Source organism: Oryctolagus cuniculus, chromosome 9, assembly GCF_051225735.1.
Source record: "Oryctolagus cuniculus isolate XC-2025 breed Fujian yellow rabbit chromosome 9, ASM5122573v1, whole genome shotgun sequence".
NCBI classification, from domain to species: Eukaryota; Metazoa; Chordata; class Mammalia; order Lagomorpha; family Leporidae; genus Oryctolagus; species Oryctolagus cuniculus.
In genome coordinates, this window is record NC_142875.1 from 90,757,423 (window position 1) to 90,781,910 (window position 24,488).

The window sequence follows — 24,488 nt, forward strand, 5'->3', positions numbered from 1 at the left end:
AAGACCTTTCTCTCTGTCTCTCTCACTGTCTAACTGCCTGGCAAAACAAAACAAAACAAAACAAAACAAAAAACCAGATTCTCTCCGTTTCATTTCGCCAATAACAATTTCTTCATGTTGACTTTTTTAATGACAAAGTTGCTGTTCTTGGCTGAATGTTTAGAAAATATGTAAAAATAGTTAACATCACCCCAAATGGTGCCACCTCATTGGTTTAGCACCTGATGGGTGGCTTTCTTGCCGGCTAAATCTTGAGGTGGCCCAGGGCATCCCCAGGAGTGTGTGGTGGTCTATGATTATGGAGTCCTGGGGGCTCCACCCTCACAACCTAATTTAGTCGAATCACTTCCCGCCAGCCCCCCACCCCACCTCCACACACTGTGATAATTCTACCCTGGTCCCATCATTCGCTCACCACTTTGGGGCCCAAGCCTGTAACACATGGGCCTCTGGAGGAACTCCCAGACTAGTATGCAGACCACAGCAGTCGCCCACCCAGAGCCACTGTGGGTTCCCGCTCCCTCCTCTTCACATCACGTGTCAGTTCTGCTGCCCGATGCCTTCAGCCCTCAGCATCTTGCTGCTTACTGTGTTGTTAGTCCAGACCATGCCATCCCATCCTCTCTGCTACAACATCTTTCCAGATGTTCTTTTCCACTGCTGCCCTATCCAACCCATCTTCCCACAGCAGCCAGCTCTGTCGTAAAATATGCATTATATTATGCCATATTCCAGTAAATCTCATCTCCAAAGGGAGGCCTTACTCAATCACCCTTTCTCAGACCTGGTTGGTTTCCTGGGTAGCACTTAAAGTAAGGTGTTTAGCACCATCTTAATTTTTGTCTGTCTCATTAGAATGTATGTTTCAGGAAACCAGAGACCATGTTATTTTATTTCTCATGTCTGAATGTTTGGCACAGATGATGTCTGTTGAATGAATGAACCCGTTCAATCTGTTTTCACTGTGTATGTGTGTATTAGGGGTCTTCCGAAAGTTTGTGGAAAATGGAATTAAATGATAGGTTTATTTGGGTGAAGAAACAATTTGAAATCCATACAGAGCTTTTTGATAATGTACATTTTTCTTTTTTTAAAAAAGATTTATTTATTTATTTGAAAGAGTTACACAGAGAGAGAAGGAGAGGCAGAGAGAGAGAGAGAGAGAGGGAGGGAGAGAGAAAGACAGAGGGCTTCCATCCACTAGTTCACTCCTCAATTGGCTGCAACGGCCCAAGCTGCACCGATCCGAAGCCGGGAGCCAGGAGCTTCTTCCGGGTCTCCCACATGGGTGCAGGGACCCAAGGATTTGGGCCATCTTCTACTACTTTCCCAGGCCATAGCAGAGAGCTGGATTGGAAGTAGAGCAGCCAGGACTAGAACCGGTGCCTATATGGGATGCCATTACTGCAGGCAGCAGCTCTACCTGCTACACCATAGCACCGGCCCTGACCCTTTTACATTTAAGTGAAACTATACACTCAAATGGTTGCTTAATGATAGGAATACATTCATATGAAATGTGTCATTAGGCAATTTCATTGTTCTGTGAACGTCTTAGAGTGCATGTACACTAATCTAGATAGTATAACGTACTACACCTAGGCTGTAAAATAAAAATGAGTTCACAGCATAGCCTATGGCTCCCAGGGCTGTGATGAACAAAATACAAGAAAGATTAAATCAAGTGCAGGGGCCAGCTTCTGGCACCGCAGACTAAGCCACCACCTGTGACACTGGCATCCTGTATGAGCATTGCTTCTTGTCCCAGCTGCCCCACTTGTGACCCAGCTCCTTGCTAATGCACCTGGGGAAGCAGCGCAAGTTGCTCTGGAGCCTGGGCTCCTGGGTGAAGCTCCTGACTCCTGGCTTCTGCCCAGCCCAACCCCAGCAGTAGTGATCATCTGGAGAGTGAACCAGCAGATGGAAGATCTCTCTGTCTCTCTGTGTGTGTCTCTCTCCCTCTCTGTAACTCTACCTTTCAAATAAATAAATAAAACTTTTTTAAAAAGTAAACTGGGGGTTGGTATTGTGGCATAGCAGATAAAACCTGCACCTGCGTCGCCAACATCTAATATGGGTGCTGGTTCAAGTCCCAACTGCTCCAGTTTCAGTCCAGCTCCCTGCCAATGTGCTGGGAAAACAGCGGAGGATGGCCCAAGTGCTTGGACCCCTGTATCCATCTGGGAGACCCAGAGGAAGCTCCTGGCTCCTGGTTTTGGTCTGGACCAGCCCCGGCTGTTGGTGGCCTTTGGGGAATGAACCATTGGGTAGAAGATCTCTTTCTCTCTCTCTTTCTCTTTCTCTCTCTGTAACTCTGCCTTTCAAATCAATAAAACAATTTTTTTCCCTTCAAATCAGAACTTCTAAGAGTTGTTTTTTTTTTTTTTTTTTTTGACAGGCAGAGTGGACAGTGAGAGAGAGACAGAGAGAAAGGTCTTCCTTTGCTGTTGATACACCCTCCAGTGGCCGCTGTGGCCGGTGCGCTGCGGCCGGCGCATCGCGCTGATCCGAAGGCAGGAGCCAGGTGCTTCTCCTGGTCTCCCATGGGGTGCAGGGCCCAAGGACTTGGGCCATTTCCACTGCACTCCCTGGCCACAGCAGAGAGCTGGCCTGGAAGAGGGGCAACCGGGACAGAATCCGGCGCCCCGACCAGGACTAGAACCCGGTGTGCCGGCGCCGCAGGCGGAGGATTAGCCTAGTGAGCCGTGGCGCTGGCAATAAAACAAATCTTAAAAAAAAAAAAAAAATTAAAAAAGTAAACCATTTCCAGGATGTATTGTGTTATGGGTCATGGAATTAGTTTTCTGACAGTGGACATTTGGGCCGTTTCAGGAATTCAATGGTTAATAATGATATTTTGTGTGTCTTTTGCTTCCAATTATGTAATCTCAAGGTCTTTCTTCTGCTTCTTACAGGAAAAGCCCAGTGAACATCTTGCAGATATTTAGAGTTGGCAAAGTGAATGAAACCACAGAGTTTCAGAGCACACTTGGCAACGTGAGGCTCCTGTTGCACGGATCTCCTGTACGGAACCTTGTAGGGATCCTGTCCCGGTAAGAGCAGCCTCACAAATGAGAAATGCTTTCCTTTTCTCTCTAGTTTTTTCTATACGGCATGGGTCTTCTCAGGTAAAATCTGCCAACTTACTGCATTCTAGAGGAAATTATATGCCTCATCATTAAACATACAATTTAAATTATGTATTTTTATTTTTTAATTATGTATTTTTTATTTTTTAAAAAATGTGTTACCTGGGTATGCATTGTTACTGGAACACTGTATCATATGAAGACAAATGATTCAACATTTCATGGCTCTTCATGTGTATCTAGTTTGGGGATAGCCCAATATTTAAAGAGACAGATCTAGAAATTAAACTACCCATATAACGTGGGTTACTAATTCAAAACATAACTCTAGTTTTCTGTTGACTTTGAATAACCACTTAACATTAATGCTGAAACTGAGCTCATGGGGACAGGGGAAAGCCTGATTAAATTTGGTCCTTTAATTAAGTATTTAATAAGAAAATGCAAGATCCACCTGGGAAAAACTTGGAACTGCTATTGCTTAGCATGCCCACATCAGGGTCCTAGCGCCCCATGCTGTTCTGATCCGGCTTACTGCTGATACACCTGGGAGTCAGCAGATGATGGTGTAAATACTTGGGTTCCTGCCACCCATGTGGGAGACCCTGATTAAGTTCCCTGCTTTAGGCTGGTCCAGCCTGGCTGTTGGAGGCATTTGGGGAGCAAACTGGCAGATGGGAGGTCTCTGTCTATTCCTCTCCCTCTGGCTACCCCTCTCTCTGTCACTCTGCCTTTCAAATAAATAAATATTAAGAAAAAAAACCTGCTGTTGATGAACCCAAAAGATATTTGCATTAATCAGAAGGATGTCTTAATTTTCCTCAAACTAATTTATACATTCGGTGCTGTAACAATGAAAGTACCAACAAGATGTTTTTATTTTTAAAAAAATATCTATTTATTTATTTGAAAGGCAGAATTACAGCGAGAAGGGAGAGATATAGAGGTCTTCCATCCACTGGTTCACTCCCCAAATGGCTGCAACAGCAAGAGCTAGGCCAATCCAAAGCCACAAACCAGAAGCTTCTTCCAGGTCTCCCATGTGGGTGTAGGGGCCCAAGCACTTGGAACATTCTCTGCTGCTTTCCCAGGTGCATTAGCAGGGAGCTGGATAGGAAATGGAGCAACTAGGACTTGAACTGTTGCCCACATGGGATGCGTCACAGGCGGCAGTTTTATCCATTATGCCACAACACTGGCCCCAGTAACAAGATGTTTTTAAAGAAATTAAAAGCTGCCTGCATCGTGGCACAGCAGTTTAAACTGCCACTTGCAACACCAGCATCCCATATCAGAGTGCTGGTTTGTGTCCTGGCTGCCCTGCTTCTGATCCAGCTTCCTACTAATGAGCCTAGAAATGTCGTGGATCGTGGGCTAAGTGCTTGGGCCCTTGCCCAAGGATGAAGTTTTTGGCTCTTGGCATCTGCCTGGCCCTAACCTGGTTATTACAGCCATTTGGGGAGTAAGCCAGCAAATGGAAGATCTCTGTTTGTCCTTCCCTCTCTGTCTCTCCACCTTTCAAGTAAATAAATCAACCTTTAAAAAAGAAGGAAGAAATTTAAAGCTGCTTTTATAGCATATATTTTTAAAAATTTTGATGGGGCTGTCACTGTGGTATAGCAGCTTAAGCAGCCACCTGCAATGCCAACATCCCATATTGGCACTGGTTCAAGTCCTGGCTGCTCCACTTCCAATCCAGTTCCCTGCTAATGTGCACAGGAAAGCACTGGAGTGCTTGGACCTCTGCATCCATGTGAGAGATGCAGAGGAAGCTCCTAGCTCCTGGCTTCAGCCTTGCCCAGCTCTTGCTGTTGCAGCCATTTGGGGAATGAAGCAGAGGATGGAGGACCTCTCCCTATTTCTCTCTGTAACTCCACCTTTCAAATAAATAAAATAAATCTCTAAAAAAATTTTGACATCACCAGGATAATTCTAAAGATGAATAATAATGAAAAAATTAACTGATCAGACATTAAAAGTATTATAAAACCATATTAATTAAAACAGTGAGGGGATGCATAGATGATTGAACAGAATAAATATGTATCGAAAACTCAGAAGAAAATGAATATAATAAACTCAAAAGCAGAGAGGATATAGGATATGATAAAAGTAGCTTTTACTTCTGCAAGAAAAACTCTAACACTTTGAGGGATTTTCAAAAAGTTTATGGGAAATGCAAATTATGAAGAAATTATGCATGGATTTCAATTTTTGTGCCAAAATAAACATATCTTCCAAATATTTTAAATTTATTCATTTATTTGAGAGGCAGGCAGACATACAGAAAGAGCTCCCATCTGCTGGTTCCCAATTCAAATGCCCACAGCAATTGCGGCTGGGCTGGGATTGGAGCCAGGGGACAGAAACCCAGTCCAGGTCTCAGATGCGGGTGGCAGGAAGCCAGTCATTTGAGTCATTACCACTATCCCCCATGGTCTCCATTAGCAGGAAGCTGGAGTCAGGAACTAGAAGTAGGTGTGAAACCCAGGTACTTTGATGTGGGTGATGCTTTTTAAACAACCACCATCTCTCTATTATTACAAGCCTTAATAAGAAGCTCCTTTTTTTTTCTGGTAAATCGTTGTAATACCCTTTTCTTTTTAGGGGGTTGCTTTTACCCAAAGTGGTTGAAGGTCGTGGCGTGCACAGAACAGACGCCGGAAATCTTGGGAGTGGCATTTATTTCAGCGATTCCCTCAGGTTAGTCTGTTCTGTCCTGAACCAAGAAATTGTCTCTGAGGGCTTTGCTCTCGTCTTCCCCTGCCTTTCCTTGGGGAGGGAATTTCTGACCCAAGAAACACATCGTTGAAAGCAACCAGTTTTCCCGATCTCCTATAGAAGCATCCTTCGAGGTGACTATTTGGGGAAGTTATGTTTGAACTCGTCCTAGTGACTGCACACATGGTTTCTCCCAGGATCGTTACAACAGTGCCCCAGGTCAGTCCTCTTAGTTTGCTCTGTCACAGAACAGAAACAGGAACGCTGCGGGCGGCCAGAGCGCCTTGCCTCAGCTCACGCAGCTCACTTAGGACGAGGGCAGAACATCTTCACTTTTGCAGTCCACAACCTCTCCCCTAATTGCTATTCTTTAAACATTTGTATCATAAATGCTCTTTCCTTTGTACAAAATGTTGCAAAGTAAAAATATTTAGATGCTATATTTTTAAAAACAGTGTGCCATTCAGATGCTTTTAATACAATGGAAGTCCTCTGTAAGTTTGAGCAGCGTGGCTTCCTTTAGTGCAGGGAATCAAAGCTGCTTTTTCTTAATGAATGTTTTTTTCTTCTCTTCTGGCATTCTGGTGCTCTTTTCCTAATGAATGCTTTGCTTCTCTTCCCCACTCTGGTGCTCACTGCGGCAAACTGTGTACATTTTAGAATCTAGCAAAGATTGGCAGGAGCAGTAGAATTCATCTCTCCCTGAGAACAAGTGCTTGGAGCACATGACCTGGCACAACCAAGGGCCACATATACGTTTGCCATCTAAACTTTTAAAATAAATAAGTTCGTAATGAAGTTCTAAGTTGGATATTTGTAGATATCTCAATAGCGGTAAGTTTTGGAATAGTCTTCTGGGGATGTTTTTTCAACCATACCAACTGAGGGTCCCTTATCCTAAATGCATGGGATCAGAAGTGTTTCAGATTTCCAATTTTTGCAACTTTTGGAATATTTGTATATCCATAATGGGAAAGGTTGGGGATGGGACCCACACCTACACGTAGATTCATTAATTTATGTTTCACATACACCCTGCACACCTAGCCTGCAGGTAATTGCATGCATGTTCAGTGCACCTGTGTTTTGACTGCAACCCAGTGCTTGAGGCCTGGTGTGGAATTTTCCATTCTGGTGTCATGCAACACTCAGAACTGTTTTGGACTTTAGAGCACTTCAGATTTGGGATTTCAGAAGAGGGGTGATTGGTCTGCAATAAAATGCTACTGACCCATAGCTGTAAGTTATAAGTCTGCTTATTTCCTTTTCACACGCAGTGCAAGTATTAAATACTCCCACCCCGGAGAGACGGAGGGCACCAGGGTCCTGGTTGTGTGTGATGTGGCCCTCGGGGAATGCATAGAATTCCACAAGAAGGACTTGTCCTTGACCGAAGCCCCACACGGCTACCACAGTGTTCATGGAGTCTCACGAACAGCCTCTCTCAACACAGATTTTGAGGTATTTTTCTATCAAGAAATAGACAAAGAGGGTCCTGGGTGCCCAAAGCACAGCCTCAAGTTTTGCTTCTGCTTAACATTAAAACGATTAATTGTACATCTGCCAAATGAATCAGCAAATCCGATAATCTGCTCTTCGGAGAACATCCGCTGATGAAGGTTTGGGATTATCGCCGTTGTTTCTAACCCCGATTCTTTCCTTTCACTCTAGGATGATGAATTTGTGGTATATAAAACTAATCAGATTAAAATGAAATATATTATTAAGTTTTGCCTGCCTGGGGACCAAGTAAAGAAATTTCACCCTCCTGAAAATACTGAGTTAGAGGAATACAGACCTATGTTTTCAAGCATTTCAAAGGCTGAAGGTAAGACAATTTTATGATATAAAGAACTCAAATATTGTGTTTTCTTTTTTAAAAAAAGATTTATTGTTTTATTTATTTGAAAGACAGAGTTATAGAGAGAGGTAGACACAGAGAGAGAGGACTTCCATCCGCTGGTTCACTCCCCAGATGGCCGCAGCAGCAGGATCTGAGCTGATCCAAAGCCAGGAGCCAGGAGCTTTCTCCAGGTCTCCCACGTGGGTGCAGGGACCCAAGGAGTTGGGTCATCTTCTACTGCTTTCCCAGGCCATAGCAGAGAGCTGGATGGGAAGAGGAGCAGCTGGGACTAGAACCGGCACCCATATGGGATGCTGGCATTTCAGGCCAGGGCATTAACCCACTGCGCCACAGCACCAGCCCCCAAATATTGTGTTTTCAATGAAACTTATATTCACTCTTGGCAAGGATTTCTATGACCCCATACACACATTTTTTCATTTTATTTTTTGTTTTGGACGTGGAGAAACCAGCATGTGTGAGAAAGGTTGAGTGATCTCAAAATTTTGTGTTGTTTTGTTAATACACCCAAGTTGAACTCATTCTCCTCAGAGCATAGCCAATCCTAAAACCCATGGAGCTATTCTGAAATGTCCCAGTACAAGAAGTTTACCAGGGAGATGTGGATTAGGCCATTTTTTGTTGCGATAGTGAAATTCCTAAGGCAGGCTAACTTCATAAAGAAAGGAAGTTTATTTGGCTCACCGTGTGGGGGCTAATATCCAAGGTTGGGTGGTCCCATCGGTTCTTCCTCAGCGGGAGGCCTAACAGCATCATGGTGGGAGCCTGTGTGAGCAATTACACCTCGAAACAGGGAGTCAGACAGTGAGTCAGTTTGTTTGTTTGTTTATTAAGATTTATTTATTTTATTTGAAAGGCAGAGTTACAGAGAGAGAGAGAGAGAGAGAGAGAGAGAGAGAGATCTTCCATCTGCTGGTTCACTCCCCAAATAGCTACTGTGGCCAGGGGTGGGCCAGGCTGAAGTCAGGAGCCAGAAGCTTCTTCTGTGTCCCCCACATGGGTATCAGGGGCCCAAACACTTGGGCCATCTTCCGTTGCTTCCCCAGGTGCATTAGCAGGGGGCTGGATCAGAAGTGGAGCAGCTGGGATTCCAACTGGTGCCCATACGGGATGCCAGAGCCACAGGCAGCAGCTTAACACACTACACCACAGCGCCAGCCCCTGGGTTCACTCTTAATAGCCTGCTCTAGAGAGAGCTCAGCACTCCCACAAGAGCTACTTTAGTCCTTTCTGAGAGCAGTGACCTCCCACTGGGCACCATGTTGAAGGGCTCCACGACCTCCCAGAATCACTACACCAGGGGCCAAGCTCCCAGCGCAAAACCTTTTGGGGGACAAACTCAGACCACATCCCAGTGAAGCAGGGAGGACAGAAAACCCAGTCTGCACAGCTTTAGAATCAAGTTAGGGCCGGCGCCGCAGCTCAGTAGGCTAATCCTCCGCCTTGTGGCACCGGCACACCGGGTTCTAGTCCCGGTCGGGGCACCAGCATGGTGTGCCGGCCGCAGCGCATCAGCCGTGGCGGCCATTGGAGGGTGAACCAACGGCAAAGGAAGACCTTTCTCTCTGTCTCTCTCCCTCACTGTCCACTCTGCCTGTCAAAAAAAAAAAGAATCAAGTTAGGGTTTGTGGGTGAACCTACCACTTTGTAGGCTGTGCCATCTTGAACAGATCGCATGAACTCTCTGAGCTTTGCCTTCTCCCAGATGGAGATGAGAGCATTGTCTGCATCAGTGTTGCCATGGGAACTCAACAGGAAAAGTGAAGGGGTCCCATGGATTGTGATGTGTGGCTGTGTGTTACCAGCAGTACGTGTGTATGAGGGGATGACAGCTTCTCAGAAAATCAGGGTCTCAAGTTTTTTATTTTATTTATTTATTTATTTATTTATTTATTTATTTATTTATTTTTACAGACAGAATTAGACAGTGAGAGAGAGAGAGAGACAGAGACAGAGAGAAAGGTCTTCCTTCCGTTGGTTCACGCCCTCAAATGTCTGCTACGGCCAGCGCGCTGCACTGATCCAAAGCCAGGAGCCAGGTGCTTCCTCCTGGTCTCCCATGCGGGTGCAGGGCCCAAGGACTTGGGCCATCCCCCACTGCCTTCCCGGGCCACAGCAGAGAGCTGGACTGGAAGAGGGGCAACCAGGACAGAATCCGGCACCCCAACCATGACCAGAACCTGTGGTGCTGCTGCCGCAGGCGGAGGATTAGCCAAGTGAGCCACAGCGCTGGCCAAGGGTCCCAAGCTTTTATAGTATGGATTAACAGGAGTATAAGACTCATGAACTTTCGGACTGTGGTCAAATTCTTTTTGTTAGAAATGTGTGAGTTCATGTCTGTTCAAAAACCTACTCCAGTTTTTTCTCTGGAAATCATTAAAAGAAGTAGCTGGCAAGACAGTGTATTTTTGGGGTTGGCGCTGTGGCATAACTGGTAAAGCTGCTACCTGTAGTGCTGGCATCCCATACGGGCACCAGTTTAAGTCCCGGCTGCTCCACTTCCAATCCAGCTCTCTGCTATGGCCTGGGAAAACAGTACAAAATGGTCTAAGGCTTTAGGCCCCTGCACCTGCATGGGAGACCAGAAGAAGCTCCTGGCTCCTGGCTTTGGATCGACGCAGTTCCAGCCATTGCAGCCAACTGGGGAGTGAACCGATGGATGGAAGACCTCTCTCTCTCTCTCTTTCTGCCTCTCCTTTCTGTGTAACTCTTTCAATTAAATGAATCTTTAAAAAAAAAGACAGTGTGTTTATGTATCTAATCATATCATATCTTTATAGCACTTATTATATGATGGGACTGTTTTTCCAAATACTACAGTAGAAGTTTGATTTAGCCTTCCTTGGATTGAATATCTAGAAGGTTTCATATTGCTCCAAAATACTTTTGTGGCATGATAAATAATAGTGACTGATTAATTCACTATTATAACTAGGGAGTGCAGCCAGCCAAATGAATGCTTCCGCTAACTCATTGAGAGAGTCTGAAGACTCTGTGTTTTTGCTTGTGTTTAATTTAACTTTTGGCTTGGACATTTGGCCTAGCACTCAAAATGCTTGTTAAGACACTTGCGTCCATAGCAGAGTACCCAGGTTCAATAACCAGCTCTGGCTCCTAATGTCAGCTTCCAGCTAATGCAGACCCCGGGAAGCAGTGATGGTGCTCCAGTGGTTGGGTTCCTGCCATCCATAATGGAGACCTGGATTGAGTTCCTGACTCCTGGCTCCCACCTGGCGCAGGGCTGGCCATTGCAGGCAGTGAACCAGTAGATGGAAGATCTTGGACTGTCTCTCTGTCTCTCAAATAAAATGAAAATAAGTAAATAAATAAGATAAAGTGAAAATGAAAGCTAACACTGACATTTCCAACACACAGATTATCAGTTGCCAGACACCCAAGCTTCCAGCAACACCCAGGCTGGTCTTCAGGATACCTCTGGGAATTTGATTCCTCTTGAGAATGTTCACATCAAGGGCAGAATAATAGACTTTGTAGCCCAGGTAAGTTCTCTGTGGTTTTATGGTGCTTCAACCAAATAGGTGTACATCATAAGAATCTGATTGCCGTTGCATGAGCTAAACCAACCATATGCATCTCTAAAATCCATTTGGCCCACTGTGATTTGCTGGGCAGTACATGGGAGGGGCTGCCCCCATGGAGCATACCCATAGACATGATAAATGAGTAAAATACCTAACAGGATAGATGGTGATGGATGCCAAAGAGAGAAGTCAATGCAGGGAGTGTAGGAGCTGCCCGGGAAGGCGGGGTTTGAAGGTGCAAACAGGACAGCCAAGGAAGGCCTCACTGGGAAGGTGACATCTGATTACAGACGTGAAGGGAGTGAGAGGTAAATCGAGTGGACTTCCGGGGACACTCATTCCAGGCAGAGGGAATGGTGTGGACAAAGCCCTGAGGTGGGAGCGACATCAAGGAGGCCACTGTGGCAGAGCAGCGGGAAGGGGGAGAGCGGGAGGGGGCGGAGAGCGAGGGGGAGGCTCGAGTCAGGGCATGGGATGTGCCGCCTTGCTCTGAGCCAGTTGGAAGCCTCTGGGAGATGTCTGGCAGAGGGCAGAAGGGGCAGTCCTGTGTTGACAGGAGGCTTGTTGAGAAGTGATACAGGAAAGCAACACCTGTACGGGAGTGTTGTAAGAGGTGGGGCTTGCAGAGGGAGGTGAAGAGTGGGACACGGCACAGCAGAGTCGTTGGTGACCTCGGGGGACAGAGATGATACAGACTGAAGCAAGGGGTCAGCCTTTGTCCTCCACAGTCCTAGTCGCTGCATATGGCTGTTCTGGGGTGGGGGGAGGGGGCAGTGTATGCTTCGCCAGGATGACTTCTGGGCAGGAGCTCAGCAGGCCACACTCCAAGAAGCCTCGGCCCAAAGGGGATGTCTGGGGCCACATCACAGCATCAAATACAGAAAGATGAACTGGCAAGATAGGAATGGGAAAGGACTTGCTTCTGGAAGAATCATGGCAAGAAGAGATGTGGAGCTGGATGAGAAAAGACCCCAGCGTGTTGCTTAGAGGGGGCAAAGCCCCAGAGACATTTCAGAGAGGGGATACCAAGACCCTGAACGGTGACCGGGGCAGAGCAGGTAGGGGTGGAATGCACACAGTCTTGATTAGGATGGCTCAACTTGGAATTTCGCCACTTTATGAAAGTTTGACTTTTACTGATCAGTAGAAACCCTGTCTGGAATTTAGAATTGGGATCTTTCCCGGCTGGCGCCGTGCAGTCCAATCCTGGCTTGGGTAAAAGCGCAGTGCACTGTGTGGCCGAGCCGGGATGTGCAGCGAGCGTGTTACGTGCATTTTCTACTTAGGATATTTTTAATTTACCATGGGTTGCAGGGGTGGGAATCCTTTTTTTCTGCCAAGGGCCATTTGGATATTTATAAATTGTGGCCTATGCAAAATTATCAACTTAAGAATCTGCCTGTTGCAAAGAATGACTCTACATGAAAGATCTCTGTGAGTGAGATCCCAGTGGAAAGAACAGGCCATCAAAGAAGGAGGTACCTTTCTCTGAATGGTGGAGAGAACTTCCACTTTGATTAGGGCCCTGTCTAAATAATGTCAGAGTTTGTGGACTCAAGAGGCTTCCATAGCCTTTGCAGCTCATGACAAGAGCCTCGGGTGATCACTGACGTCATTAATAAGAGTGTCAATTGTTAAATCAACAACAGGAGTCACTGTGCACTTGCTTCCCATATAGGACCTCTGTCCTTAATGAGTTGTACTATGAGAATTAATGGTAAAACTAGTCTTCAAACAGTACTTTATACTTTGTGTGTCTGTGTGGGTACAAACTGTTGAAATCTTTACTCAGTATAGAGTTGACCTTCTGTATATAAAGATAATTAAAAATGGATCTTAATGAAGAATGGGATGGGAGAGGGAGTAGGAGATGGGACAGTTTGGGGGCGGGGGGACGGGTATAGGGGGAAGAACTGCTATAACCCAAAAGTTGTACCTATAAAATTTATATTTATTAAGTAAACGATTTCTATAAAAATAAATAAATACAATACAATACTACAAAAAAAAAAAAGAATTTGCCTGTTGGAGCCAGCACTGACTTTCAAATAAATAAATCAATTTTTGGGGAAAAAATAATTCACCCACTATAGATTTACTGAATATCAAGTCCCACCTGTGACTGCCTTGGCAGGGCCAGACCAAATGATTTCATGGGCGTTATGCAGCCTACGGGCTGGACACTCCCTACTCCTGGATGTGACCCCGTGATAAGTCCAGGAGCACCTGAGTAGTTTCTGGGCCACCTGACAGGAGGAATCACAGCCCACAGCATGCGCGGGGCTGTTGGAAGTGTTGCTGAGACTTCCACCAGTGGGCACGAGCTCCTGCATGTGCAGCCAGTGCCTTTGGCCAGAGCACCTGGGGTCTGCACCTCCATGCGGGGGTGCGTGGCGGCTGAAACCAGGGCTGGGAGTTCACGGGACATGCTAAAAATGTAAGGAACGTAAAACAAATATGTGCAATCACTTCTGTGTTGTTCAGAGTCTCACCAGTGTGTGGGTTTTTCTCTTCGTCAGGTTGTTGTTTTTCAGACATACACGAATCAGAGTCATGTGCCCATTGAGGCAAAATATATCTTTCCTTTGGACGACAAAGCAGCGGTGTGTGGCTTTGAAGCATTCATCAACGGGAAGCACATAGTAGGAGAGGTAAGGGGGCAAATGCTCTGTGACTGCCCTCGGCTTCTGGTTTCCCAGTTCCCCAAATCTTTGTTCCAGAGTCCTGCTGGCTACAAGGCCGGGGATCAGTCTTTTCCTAAAACAAAAATATTCTTGGAAGAACCAGCTCTCACACAATTAGCCTATACTCCAACATCTCTCCCTGCTTAGCTGGTTTCTGTCCAGTCTTAAGCTGTCAGTGTCTTGCAAATTCTGTGCTTAGGTACTTCACAAAAAGGTGATTTCAGTATCAGAAGTTTAAAACAGGTGCATTGGGAAATTGGTGAATCCCTTATGTATGTTTGCAAAAATCTATTTTCCAGCCCCTGCTGTAAAAGTTAAGCTGTGAGGGAGAGGGGTGGCTCTGTGGCGTAGCAGGTAAAGCTACCGCCTACAGTGCCGGCATCCCATATGGGTGCCAGCATCCTATATGAGCTCCAATTCAGGACCTGGCTGCTCCACTTCCAGTCCAGTTCCCTGCTTGGAAAGCACCTTGGAAAGCAGCAGAAGATGGCCCAAGTACTTAGACCCCTTCAACCCACATGGGAGACCAGAATGGAGTTCCTGGCTCCTGGCTTCCACCTGGTTGCAGCCTTTTGGGGAATGAACGAGTGGATGGAAAAATCTCTCACTCTTGCTTTCTCTCTCTCTGTAACTCTGACTTTCAAATAAATAAATCTGAAAAAAAAAAAAAAACAAAGTCAAGCTGGGGCAGGCATGTATTACAACCATTAAAATGCCAGTTAGGGAGCCAGCGCTGTGGCATAGCAGATAAAGCCACCACCTCCAGTGCCAGCATCCCATGTGGGCACTGGTTCAAGTCTCAGTTGCTCCACTTCTGATCTAGCTTCCTGCTAATATGCCTGAGAAAGCAGTGGAAGATGGCCCAAGTACTTGGGCCCCTCATTCACTTGGGAGACCTGGAAGAAGCTCCTGGCTCCTGGTTTTGGATCAGCTCAGCCCCAGCCATTGCAGTCAGTTGAGGAGTGAGCCAGTGGATGGAAGATAATTCTGTCTGTCTCTCTCTCTCTCCCTCTCTCTCTCTCTGCCTGTAACTGCCTTTCAAATAAATAAATAAATAAGTCTTTATCTTTTTTTTTTAAATTTTTTGACAGGCAGAGTGGACAGTGAAAGAGAGAGACAGAGAGGAAGGTCTTCCTTTGCCATTGGTTCACCCTCCAATGGCCGCCGCAGCCCACGCGCTGCGGCCGGCGCACCGCGCTGATCCGATGGCAGGAGCCAGGTGCTTCTCCTGGTCTCCCAGGGGGTGCAGGGCCCAAGCACTTGGGCCATCCTCCACTGCACTCCCGGGCCACAGCAGAGAGCTGGCCTGGAAGAGGGGCAACCGGGACAGAATCCGACGCCCTGACTGGGACTAGAACCCGGTGTGCCGGCGCCGCAAGGTGGAGGATTAGCCTAGTGAGCCGCGGCGCCGGACTAAATAAATAAGTCTTTAAAAAAAAAATGCCAGGGGCTGGCACCATGGCTCACTAGGTTAATCCTCCACCTGCGGCGCCGGCAACCCATATGGGCACCGGTTCTAGTCCCTGTTGCTCCTCTTCTAGTCCAGCTCTCTGCTGTGGCCCAGGAGAGCAGTGGAGGATGGCCCAGGTGCTTGGGTCCCTGCACCTGCTTGGAAGACCAGGAGTAGGCACCTGGCTTCTGGCTTCGGATCGGTGCAGCACCAGCCATAGCAGCCATTTGGGGAGTGAACCAACAGACGGAAGACCTTTCTCTGTGTCTCTCTCTCACTGTCTATAACTCTACCTGCAAATAATTTTTTTAAAAATCAAATAAATAAATCTGAAAAAAAAAAGTCAAGCTGGGGCAGGCATGTACTACAACCATTAAAATGCCAATAAGGGGGCCAGCACTGTGGCATAGCAGATAAAGCCGCCACTTCCAGTGCCAGCAGCCCATATGGGCACTGGTTCAAGTCTCAGCTGCTCCACTTCTGACCCAGCTCCCTGATAATATGCCTGGGAAAGCAGTGGAAGATGGCCCAAGTACTTGGGCCCCTTATTCACTTGGGAGATCTGGTAGAAGCTCCTGGCTCCTGGTTTGGGATCGGCCCATCCCTAGCCATTGCAATCATTTGGGGAGTGAACTTGCAGATGGAAGATCTCTCTCTCTCTCTCTCTCTCTCTCTCTCTCTGCTTGTAACTGCCTTTCAAATAAATAAATAAATCATTTTTAAAAAAAATACCAGTCAGGACTCCCGCATCCCGTATTGGAGTGCCTGGTTTGAGTCCTAACCTCACTCCCATTTCTAGCTTCCTGCTAATATGCACCCTGGGAGGCAGCAATTGATGTTGTATGAAGTACTTGGGTCCCTGCCACCCACATGAGAGACATGGTGGAGTTCTCAGTTCCTGGCTCCAACCTGGCCTTGGGGAGTGAGCCAGCAGATGAAAGTTTTCTCTTTTTCTGCCTTTCAAATAAATAAAAACGAATAAGGAAAAATTTAAAAAAGAGAAACAGTTTAGCTGTAATGAAAGCTATTGTAGTAAGTTTCTAAGAAAAAGTATACCAAAGGAATTAGAATTGATTTAGTCTTTAAGGATTAGCATACAGTTGGAAGTAATTAAAAGATTATTAAATTTAAAATAAACTTTGGGAGCAGCAATTAATATGCCACTTCATACGGGACACTTGCATCCTGTATCACAGTGCCTGGTTCAAGTCCCAGCTGCACTCAGGATTCCAGCTTCCTGCTAATGCACACCACGGGAGGCAGCAGGGATGGCTCAAGTAGTTGAGTCCTATTTGTGTGACAGACACATAGATCGAATTCCTGGCTCCTGTTTTTGCCCTGGTCCAGGCCTAACAGTTGGGGGTTTTCTCTTTGTCCTCTCTTAAATAAATAAATAAATATCTTTTCCAGATTAAAGAGAAGGAAGAAGCCCAGCGCGAATACCGAGAGGCCATCAGCGAAGGCCACGGCGCGTACCTGATGGACCAGGATGCTCCGGTATGCCTTGGCACTCACCCAGCAGTCAGCCTGTTTATGAGAAAGGGGAAAAGAGTTGGGAAAGGTTTTGAAATGTGAAATCCATATGAGAGAGCAAGATCATTTATGCTATTTTAGGCCCCAGGGTTTTAGTTGCTCTGAGCAAGGGAGGCCAAGCGGGTCAGATCCATTTGATTGACTCAGTAAGGGAGGGACTGGGGTCAGTGTTACTGGACTAGCAGGAAAAGCAGTCCCTCTCACTGGGAACCCAGTGTCCCAGAAGTGAGGACAAAATGAAAACATTTGGGGCTGGCGCCATGGCTCACTTGGTTAATCCTCCGCCTATGGTGCTGGCATCCCCTCTGGGTACCGGTTCTAGTCCCGGTTGCTCCTCTTCCAGGCCAGCTCTCTGCTGTGGCCTGGGAGGGCAGTGGAGGATGGCCCAAGTACCTGGGCCCCTGCACCCACGTTGGGGACCAGGAGGAAGCACCTGGCTCCTGGCTTTAGATTGGTGCAACCCCGGCCATAACGGCCATCTGGGGGGTGAACCAAGGGAAGGAAGACCTTTCTCTCTGTCTCTCTCTCTCTCAGTGTCTGTAACTCTACCTGTCAAATAAAAAAAAAAAACATTTGGGGTGCATCATTTTACTTTTCTGATAAAAGAATGTAATACAATGCTATCTCAAAAAAATTCACAGAAAAATAGAATCGAAAGTTTGAAGTTAGGGGTAGGTGTTGTTGTGCAATAGATTTACCCACATCCCATCTCAGAATGTCCTGGGACCGAGTCCTGCTTCTGCTTCCAATCCAGCTTCCTGCTGTTGCACAACCTGGGAGGCAGCAGGTGATGGCTCAAGTACTTGGGTCCCTAACACTCACATGGAGACCTAGATGGAGTTCCTGGCTCCTAGCTTCAGCCTGGTCTGCATTAGCTGTTGAGGGCATCTGGGGAGTGAACCAGCAGATGGAAGATTCTCTCTCTCTCTCTCTCTCTCTCTCTCGTTCTTGCCCTGCCTTTCAAATAAGTAAAATAAATAGATAAACAAAAAACATACCAAGAGGCTAGCTTAGCCTCTGCCTGCAGCACTAGCATCCCATATGGGTGCTGGTTTGTGTCCCAGCTGCTCCTTTTCCAATACAGCTCTCTGCTATAGCTTGGGAAAGAATAGACGATTGCCCAAGTGCTTGGGCCCCTGCACCTATGTGAGAGACCCCAAAGAAGCTCTTGCCTCCTGACTTCGGATCAGCCTAGATCCAGCCATTGCGGCTATTTGGGGAGTGAACCATTGGATGGAAGTCCTTTCTCTCTGTCTCTCCCATTCTATGTCTATAACTTTACCTCTCAAATAAAATCTTTAAAAATAAAAAGTAGAAAACACACACACACAAAAAAAAGAAATGAGTTGGGGCCAGCGCTGTGGCACAGAGGGTTAACGCCCTGGCCTGGGTGCCAGTTCTAGTCCCAGCTGCTCCTCTTCCGATCCAGCTCTCTGCTGTGGCCTGGGAAAGCAGTAGAAGATGGTCCAAGTCCTTGGGCCCCTGCACCCATGTGCGAGACCCAGAAGAAGGATCTGGCTCCTGGCTTCGGATCGGCACAGCTCAAGCCGTTGTGGCCATCTGAGGAGTGAACCATCAGATGGAAGACCTCTCTCTCTCTCTCTCTCTCTCTGCCTCTCCTCTCTCTGTGTAACTCTGACTTTCAAATAAATAAATAAATCTTATAAAAAAAATGAATCTAGGGGCGGGCTTTGACCTGGCAGTTACGCTGCTGGTTAGGATACCCACATCCCATGTTGGAGTGCCTGGGCTCAAATCCCAGCTGTGGCTCCTAATTCCAGCTTCTTGCTAATAAAGACAGTGGGAGGCAGTAGGTAATGGCTCAAGTAAGTTGGGGTCCTGCCACCACAGGGGAGACCCGGTTTGGGTTCCTGTCTCCCAGCTTCAACACAGCCCAGTCCTGGTCATTATGAACACGTAGGGAGTGAACCAGCAGATGAGATCTCTCTCTGTCTCTCTTTATTTCTCAAATAAAAAAAAATTAAAGATAGGAGTTTATTTTGTTGCAAAAAACTAAATTTAGAATCTATGAATATTTTTTCATAATATACATTTTCCACTTTTGAAAAAAACTTTTTGCATCAAAATTAATTCATATTGCTGGGCTAGCATGGTGGCATAATGGGTTAAGTCACCTGTTGCAATGCCAGCGTCCCATATCAGAGGGCCAGTTTGAATTCTGGCTACTGCGCTCCTGACCCACCTTCCTGTAATGTGCCTGGGAAGGCAGCAGATGAGGCCCAAGGGCTTGGGTCTCTGCTACCCATGTAGGAGACCCAGGTGGAGTTCCTGGTTCCTGACTTCAGCCCTGCGCAGCCCTGGCTGTTGTGGCATTTGGGGAGTTAAGCAGTGGATGAAGATCTCTCTCTTTTCTCTCTTCCTCTGTCTTTCCTTCTCTCTCTGTTGCTATACCTTTCGAATATATAAATACATGAATTTTAAAAAACACATAAATTCATGCTTTTAATTCTGTAAACTATTTGAAATACACTTGTATATTTCTATTTTTCCTAGAACTGAGCTCACCTAACAACTTGCCCAGTTTTCACCAAAGCATCACTCAGGGAGGCATTTCCACAGGACCCTGTGACAAGTCCAGCTTCTTTGCTTTCTGGTTACCAACATTAACAAAAGAACACATATCTCATCCACAGGCTTATTTTCTTCTTCATTTAAAAAAATATTAACTTTACCTGAAAGGCAGAAAGAAAGAGAGGGGGAGAGAGAGAGAGAGTGAGAGAGAGAGAGAGAGAGAGAGAGAGATCTTCCACCTACTGGTTCACTTCCCAAGTGGATGAAGTGTCTGACCCAAGACCAGGCTGGGGCCAGGAGCCTAAAACTCCACCCAGGTCTCCCACATGGGTGGCAGGGCCCAAGCACTTGGACCATCATCTGCTGTCTTCCCAAGTGCATTAGCAGGGACCTGGGTTAGAAATAGATCTTTGTAAAAATTGTGAGTGGGAATAGGAGAGTGAGGAAGAAGGGTGGGAGCAAAGTATCACTATGTTCCTGAATCTGTATATATGAAATTTATATACCTTAAATAAAATTTTTAAAAAATAAAAAGAAATGGAGCAGCCAGAACTTAAACTGGCACTCCGATATGGGATGCTGATGTTGCAATTGGCAGTTTAATCCAGTATGCCACAATACCAGCCCCTTCCTCTTATTCTTTTTGTTTGTTTGTTTTTGAAAAAAAATTTATTTATTTATTTGAAATCAGAGTGACACAGAGAGAGGGAGAAACTGAGAGAGAGAGAACTGTATGCTGGTTCACTTCCAAAATGCCTGCTCCTACGAGGGCTAGACTAGGCCAAAGCTAGGCACCAGGAACTCCATCCAGGTCTCCCTCGTGGGCAACAGAAACCCAAGTACTTGAACCATCACCTGCTGCCTCCCAGGTACATTAGCTGGAAGCTGGATAGGAAATGGAGGAACCAGGACTCTGATGTGGGATGTAGGTATCCCAAGTGGCAGACTAACCTGCTGCATCACAGCACCCACCCCCACTTTAATTTCTTATTGCGTTTTGTTTTGAGTAATTTCTATTGACATTTTCAAGTTCACTAATTCTTTTCTCAGCTGTATCTAGTCTGACGATAAGCTTGTTGATAATTCATCTCTGATCATGTGTTTCATTCCAGCACTTTTGATATTTTTTTATAATTTCCATCTGTCTGATGAGCTGTTTCATGTACTATCTTCATCTTTCTTATAGTTCTTTTAATTAATTTATTTATTTGAAAGGCAAAGTTACTTAGAGATGGAGACAGAAAGAGAATTTCCATCTGCTGGTTCACTCCCCAAAGGCCTGAGCCAGGCCAAACCTGGGAGCCAGGAACTCCATCCTGGTCTCCTACATGGGTAGCAGAGGCCCAAGTACTCGGGCCATCTTCTGCTGCTTTCCCTCACATTAGTAGGGAGCCGGATCAGAAGTGTAGCAGCCTGGACTAGAAGCAGCGCTTATATGGGATGCCAGTGCTGCAGGCAATGGCTTAACCCACGGGGCCTCAACGCTGGATTCACAGTCCTGTCTGTTCCAACGTCATGGTTACCTCTGATTCTGTTCCTGTTGGTTGCTTTATCTCTTGATGCTTGGTCATGTTTTTCTTGCTCTATTTGTGTGTGTATTTTGGAATTTGTGGTTGAGTACTAAACGTTGTGTGAAGTGTGTTTACACTTAGTAACAGCCGCTCCTGTTTAATCAGGCTATTGGAGTAGGAGCTGTGAAGAACTGAGTCAAGTTTGATTCTCACTGTGGTTATCGTTACCCTCAGGCAGTACTTGGGTGTCGGGAGTGGAGGTGGAGGGGATGGGTGTGTTCTCCTTGTTCAACCTCATTTTTCTTTTCTTTTAAGATGTATTTATTTGAAAGGCAGAGTTATAGAGAAAGAGGAGAGACAGAGCAAGAGAGAGAGAGAGAGAGATCTTCCATCTGCTAGTTCACCCCCAAGAAGGCCGCAAAGACCAGGGCTGGGCCAGGCCAAAGCCAAGAGCTTCTTCCAAGTTTCCCATGTTGGCTACAGGGGCCCAAACACTTGGCCCAACTTCCGCTGCTTTCCTAGGTGCATCAGCAGGGAGCTGGATTGGAAATGCCGCAACTGGGGCTCAAAAAGGTGTCCCTATTGGATGCCAGCGTCACAGGTGGCAGCTTTACCTGCTATGCCACAGCACCAGCCCCAGCAGCCTGGTTCTTAAGGGGCACCTGTGCGTCCTCCCCTAGTGGCGGCCAGATCCTGCCTTGCGTCTGCCGAGGGCTGTCTGAGGATATTTCCTGCCTCCTGCGCAGTTGCAGCTTGTTCTGATGCCAGCACTTCATCCTGTGCAGAGCCCTGGGCCCAGCAGGCGCTTATCTGTGGGGAGGTAGCTTTTGCTTCTGCACTTCTCTTTGAAGCAGTGGAGCTTTACCTGTTTGCTACCCTCATAAGGAAGATTTCTCTCCCTGTTTGGCTTCTGTCCCTGTCCCAGTGAGGTGGAAGAGTTTGCTACCTTTCCCCAACGACTTAAGGCTTTTGCTTTGTAGGTGGAAAAAATCCAGGGAAGTGGCTGGTGCGCCAGGCCCAGACCCCAGCAGCAGCCAGCTGCCTCCTGCACATCTGTCCAGCTGGGCACCCCCACACACCTGCCCTGCCCGCTGCCTCCTGTAGCTGTCTCACACCTGCTCCCTTTGGTCTCCTGCCCCATTCCAGTCTTTCTGCTGGACTCAGTGGAAGACTGTGGAGGAGAGCCTGCTTCCCTTGGGTCGAGCGCTCTTGGGTAGTCTAAGTGTGGAAGCTATCACCTGTAGGAATCTACACCATTTCCCTGACCCATCTGCCCCCAGAGGGGCCTGCCGCTGGTTGGAATTCAGTTCTTTTGGTTGAAGGGTTCAGAACGAGTTATGTATGTATAGATTATCTGGTGTGTTATAACAGAATTGACGTCGTCTGCAGCTCCGTAGTCCTACCCAGTAAAGGAACTGCAACCCACCCAATTCAGCCGCAGTCCCTCAAATGAACCCCAGGCTTTTACACCTACACTGCTTTTAACGGCTAGAATTATTAACTATTTAGTAATTACCACTTCATTGTTCATTTCCATCTTGCAGATGGATTTCTTTGATGTCCGAGAATATATTAAGATGTCTTTAAGACTGTATTAACCATTAATATTCCACACCTCTCATGTAAACACACCAAATTTTCATGATAGTGTGATAGCCTGCCCAGCAGACACAAATAGGGATATTGAGAGAATCTCTGTGTAGATACCAGAAAAAGACACCTCTAGCCTCTCTTAATTTTATTATTTATTATTTTTTAAAATTTAATGGGACCAGTCCTGTGGCGTAGCGAGTTAAACCATTGCTTCTGATGCCAGCATCTCACATTGGAGCACCAGTTAAAGTTCTAGCTGCTGTATTTCCAGTCAGCTCCCTGTTAATGCACCTGGGAAAGCAGCAGAAGATGGCCCAAGTATTTGGGGCCACCCATATAGGAGATCTTGATGGAGGTCCTGGCTTTTGGCTGCGACCTGGCCCAACTCTGGTTATTGGTTATTGCAGCCATTTGGGAAGTGAACCAATGGATAGAAGATCTTTTTCTTAAAAAAAAAAAAAAAAAAAAAAACTTTAAAAAATTTATTTAGTTGAAAGGCAAAGAGACAGAAAGATAGATAGAGAGAGATCTCCCATCTACTAGCTCACTCTCCAAAGCGCCGGCAACACCCAGGACTGGGCCAGACCAAAGCCAAGAGCCCAGAACTCAATCCAGTTTCCCATGTGGATGGAAGGGACTCAAGCATTTGAGCCATCAGCTTCCCGGGATACACAGTTGCAGGAAGCCAGAATTAGGTGCAGAGCCAAGACTCAAACCCATCTATTTCAATACAAGACATAGGCATCCTAACCACTGCACCAAATACTTAGCCCAGCCTCTCTGTTTTCTGCTCTAGCTGATTCTGAAGTTTCTATCTTTTACACTGATTCTTTTTTTTTTTTTTTTACAGGCAGAGTGGACAGAGAGATAGAGACATAGATAGAAAGGTCTTCCTTTTGCCATTGGTTCACCCTCCAATGGCTGCTGTGGCCGGCGCGCTGTGGCCGGTGCACCGCGCTGATCCGATGGCAGGAGCCAGGAGCCAGGTGCTTCTCCTGATCTCCCGTGGGGTGCAGGGCCCAAGCACCTGGGCCATCCTCCACTGCACTCCCTGGCCACAGCAGAGAGCTGGCCTGGAAGAGGGGCAACCGGGACAGAATCCGGCGCCCCGACCGGGACTAGAACCCGGTGTGCCAGTGCCGCAAGGCGGAGGATTAGCCTAGTGAGCCGTGGTGCCGGCCTACACTGATTCTTAATATCCCATTCGAAGAAAGTTAAATACATTTTGTGAAAAATAAAGTGATACACTTACTAAACAGTGGGGCTTGTCGGAGGGTGAAGCTGCTGCCTACAACGCCAGCATCCCAGATGGCCGCCAGTTTGTGTCCCGGCTCCTCCACTTCCATTCCAGCTCCCTATAATGCACCTGGGAAAGCAGCAGATGTCCTAAGTACTTGGGCACCTGCCATCCATGTGGGAGACCCGGTAAAAAGATCCTGGTTCCCGGCTCTGGCCTGGCCCAGCCCCAGCTGTGTGGCCATCTGAGGAGCAGACCAGCGAATGGAAGTGTTAGGTTTGGAATAGCTCAGGGTTCCAGCCTTCTGTAGCCCCCAGAAAAGATACGGAAAAGAGAGACAGAGACCGACCTCAACAGATGCAGGTTGCTTTTATTGAAGCAAAGAGGGACAAACAGTCTCTGAAGAGACTGTGCACAGGGCGTGCATAGGGCTGGGCTATTATCCAGCTGAAGAGAGAATCTGCCACCTCTCATGGGAAACAGAGGGCTTGCTGCTGGGTGGGAAGTAGGGGGCTTCTTCTAAAGAAGCCACTAGGGGACCAGCACTGCAGCTCACTTGGCTAATCCTCCTCCTGTGGCGCTGGCACACCAGGTTCTAGTCACAGTTGGGGATTCTGTCCTGGTTGCTTCTCTTCCAGTCCAGCTCACTGCTGTGGCCCGGGAGTGCAGTGGAGGATGGCCCAAGTACTTGGGCCCTGCACCCGCATGAAAGACTAGGTGGAAGCACCTGGC

At 46.9% G+C, this 24,488-nt stretch overlaps 1 protein-coding gene across 6 annotated transcripts in view; it reads left to right on the forward strand.

Moving 5' to 3' along the window:
• PARP4 (poly(ADP-ribose) polymerase family member 4) overlaps positions 1–24,488 on the forward strand; it is a 91,484-nt gene that overhangs the window by 28,721 nt on the left and 38,275 nt on the right. For all 6 annotated transcript variants that reach the window (XM_008259954.5, XM_089304344.1, XM_089304345.1 and 3 more), the window contains 7 exons: positions 2,916–3,053; positions 5,697–5,792; positions 7,088–7,271; positions 7,482–7,638; positions 11,050–11,174; positions 13,736–13,867; positions 16,761–16,847. In XM_008259954.5, the coding sequence (XP_008258176.4) occupies positions 2,916–3,053; positions 5,697–5,792; positions 7,088–7,271; positions 7,482–7,638; positions 11,050–11,174; positions 13,736–13,867; positions 16,761–16,847 (919 nt within the window). The remainder of the gene's footprint in view (positions 1–2,915; positions 3,054–5,696; positions 5,793–7,087; positions 7,272–7,481; positions 7,639–11,049; positions 11,175–13,735; positions 13,868–16,760; positions 16,848–24,488) is intronic.